Below are 2,435 nucleotides of genomic sequence, written 5' to 3' on the forward strand. Positions count from 1 at the left end.
TTAAAAGTACAATCAATTAAATGAATGAATGTCATGTATTCATACCAATGGATCCAATTGAGATACTGACATCAGGTTCTTGTAATTTCAGTGTAATATTATCCATTGTCATTACCAATTCACTACCAACATTCCTTTCCTCCTTTACTGATTCGATAAAGATAGTAAATGTACATAAGTACATACCTGTGGACTATCAGTTCTAATTGCATCAAATATTCCACCAACAATACCTAAAGCTGTCTTTAACATAACATAACAATATAAAGTCAAACACAGTGCTGCTATTCTAAATTGCTTACCCCTGTCTGGGCTTTCGTAAAGTTTTGTAAAAAATTTGATATTATATTCAGAAGAACAGCTGCTTCATTAACACTAATATTACTCAATGTACCATTTAATGAGTTAAGAGCACCTGCAGGATTATTCATAGCCTATGAGAATATTAACTGACACTTAATTATATTATGCCCACAGTTTTTGGGCTAATAGCAGAGGACAACAGAATTAAAAAATTAAATTTTTTGAAGCAAGGTTTTATCAAAATGCCCATAACTTTTATGTATCTTAATTTTGTCATTGTCTTACTTCATTAGATATTCTATCAAAGGATTCGGAAGAACTACAATTGATCATCATACCCCATGTACCATCATCTCTGCAATGTCTTGTAGCTAATAAAGCAAGCAAAGTATTGAATGTAGTTATTATATTAGACATACCATTAAATATTCCTTTTTTACATGTTCCTCTAGCAATCTCTCCAGCCTGTGTCTCAGGCCATACATCAATAGGTGTACATGATGGCTTAGGAGAACTACTGGAAATACTGATTGGAGTAATAGAAGTACTAGTTGAAGTAGAACTACTGATTGGAGTAGAAGTAGCTGTTGAAGTAGAAGTAGCTGTTGAAGTAAAAGTAGCTGTTGAAGTAGAAGTAGCTGTTGAAGTAGAAGTAGCTGTTGAAGTAAAAGTAGCTGTTGAAGTAGAAGTAGCTGTTGAAGTAAAAGTAGCTGTTGAAGTTGAAGTAGCTGTTGAAGTAAAAGTAGCTGTTGAAGTAGAAGTAGCTGTTGAAGTAGAAGTAGCTGTTGAAGTAGAAGTAGCTGTTGAAGTAAAAGCAGCTGTTGAAGTTGAAGTAGCTGTTGAAGTAGAAGTAGCTGTTGAAGTAGAAGTAGCTGTTGAAGTAAAAGCAGCTGTTGAAGTTGAAGTAGCTGTTGAAGTGGAAGTACTGATTGGAGTAGAAGTACTGATTGAAGTAGAAGTGCTGATTAGAGTAGAAGTGCTGATTGAAGTAATAGGAACACTGGTTAGAATAGACAGATCAGGAGGGTCAGTAACAGGAGTACTGGTTGGAATAAAAGGTTCGGAAGTATCAATAGTAGAAATATGCACAATAGAAGTGCTTGAAGGATCACAACCATTAGGTGAGGTAGTCATTTCACTAGATATACAAGTGATACTATCATGAGCAACATTAGGTGAAGATGAAACTGGGTTAATCGGAATAGTGAAGTTTGGACATGTAGCATCATTACAACCTTTTCTTTTAAAACATAAACTAGCAGCACGAGGAGAAGAACCATCCCCACCTTTCATTGATATCCAATTATTATCACCATTTGGCTTGCCATTACTGTAGCAATGAAGTTGTTGTTCATTAATAAAAGTATTATTATTCCTTCTCAATGCTACAGTCCAATGTTCCCCATTAGGTATATAGTGGTACTGTGTCCATACTAATAAAAATCCTTCAATAGTGTCATTAATATCAATCTCAATAAAAGTCACATCATCATGAGATCTAGGAGAATAAATAGAAATATTGTTCAGAGATAAATCCCCAGTAGTAGCTGATGTCCAATTATTGCTACCAACTGGTGCATAGTAAGCTAAATGACGTGTTTCATTTTGATCAGTAATCATAGAGAGGAGGACAGGATTGGGAGCAGAATTAACAGGAAGGGGTCGAACACATCCATCCATTTTAAGGTTAAATCTAATTGTACTATTACCAAGACATTCAATCATACATAAGATTAAACCATTTTTACTTGTTTCCAGCACTAGATTGGGTCGGTAAAATTATATCATTGCCCCATATTTCCCCCATAGGTACACTCATGTTCTCATTATTGATCAGCATTGAGCAATTTGAATCAGCAGGACTAAGTCTATCAAAATCAGGTCCTACCTTGATGATTCTTGTAGGAAATGAAGAATTTGGACAAAGTTCATTTGTGTCACAAAAAAAGTTTTTGTAGGGGTAGAACCTAGAATAAAAATGCAATGATATTATAGATTCAATTGTCTAATTGTAATACTTTGTTTCATTTTTGTAGTCAAATCTAACACTCCTACTAGCATTGATACAGCAATCAGTAACAGAGATATCATCAGATTGAATCTGAAGCTGATACTGAACTGTACTGTTAATG

General features: G+C 34.5%; 1 protein-coding gene across 1 annotated transcript; it reads right to left on the minus strand.

The window, feature by feature from the left end:
* Window positions 1-31: 31 nt before the first annotated feature.
* Window positions 32-2,409, minus strand: LOC109591404 (serine-rich adhesin for platelets-like). Its single transcript, XM_020007148.1, has 7 exons — window positions 2,322-2,409; window positions 2,052-2,270; window positions 723-2,005; window positions 589-674; window positions 303-434; window positions 187-243; window positions 32-142 (listed from the first exon to the last, which is right to left on the minus strand). The coding sequence occupies exons 2-7, from the start codon at window positions 2,141-2,143 to the stop codon at window positions 32-34; spliced, it is 1,761 nt and encodes a 586-aa protein (XP_019862707.1). The 5' UTR covers window positions 2,144-2,270; window positions 2,322-2,409.
* Between the last annotated feature and the right edge of the window lie 26 nt (window positions 2,410-2,435).

The sequence above is a fragment of the Amphimedon queenslandica genome, unplaced genomic scaffold, assembly GCF_000090795.2.
Source record: "Amphimedon queenslandica unplaced genomic scaffold, v1.1 AMPQUscaffold_8254_Cont19801, whole genome shotgun sequence".
NCBI classification, from domain to species: domain Eukaryota; kingdom Metazoa; phylum Porifera; class Demospongiae; order Haplosclerida; family Niphatidae; genus Amphimedon; species Amphimedon queenslandica.

Bases quoted from the DNA above. Each gene is read 5' to 3' on its own strand.
- LOC109591404 (XM_020007148.1), bottom strand. From the start codon at position 2,143: ATGCTGATCAATAATGAGAACATGAGTGTACCTATGGGGGAAATATGG. The intron at 435-588 runs GTAAGACAATGA...ATATTCTCATAG, and splicing joins TTGATAGAATATCTAATGAA to GCTATGAATAATCCTGCAGG. The intron at 244-302 runs GTAAGCAATTTA...GTTATGTTAAAG, and splicing joins TTACGAAAGCCCAGACAGGG to ACAGCTTTAGGTATTGTTGG.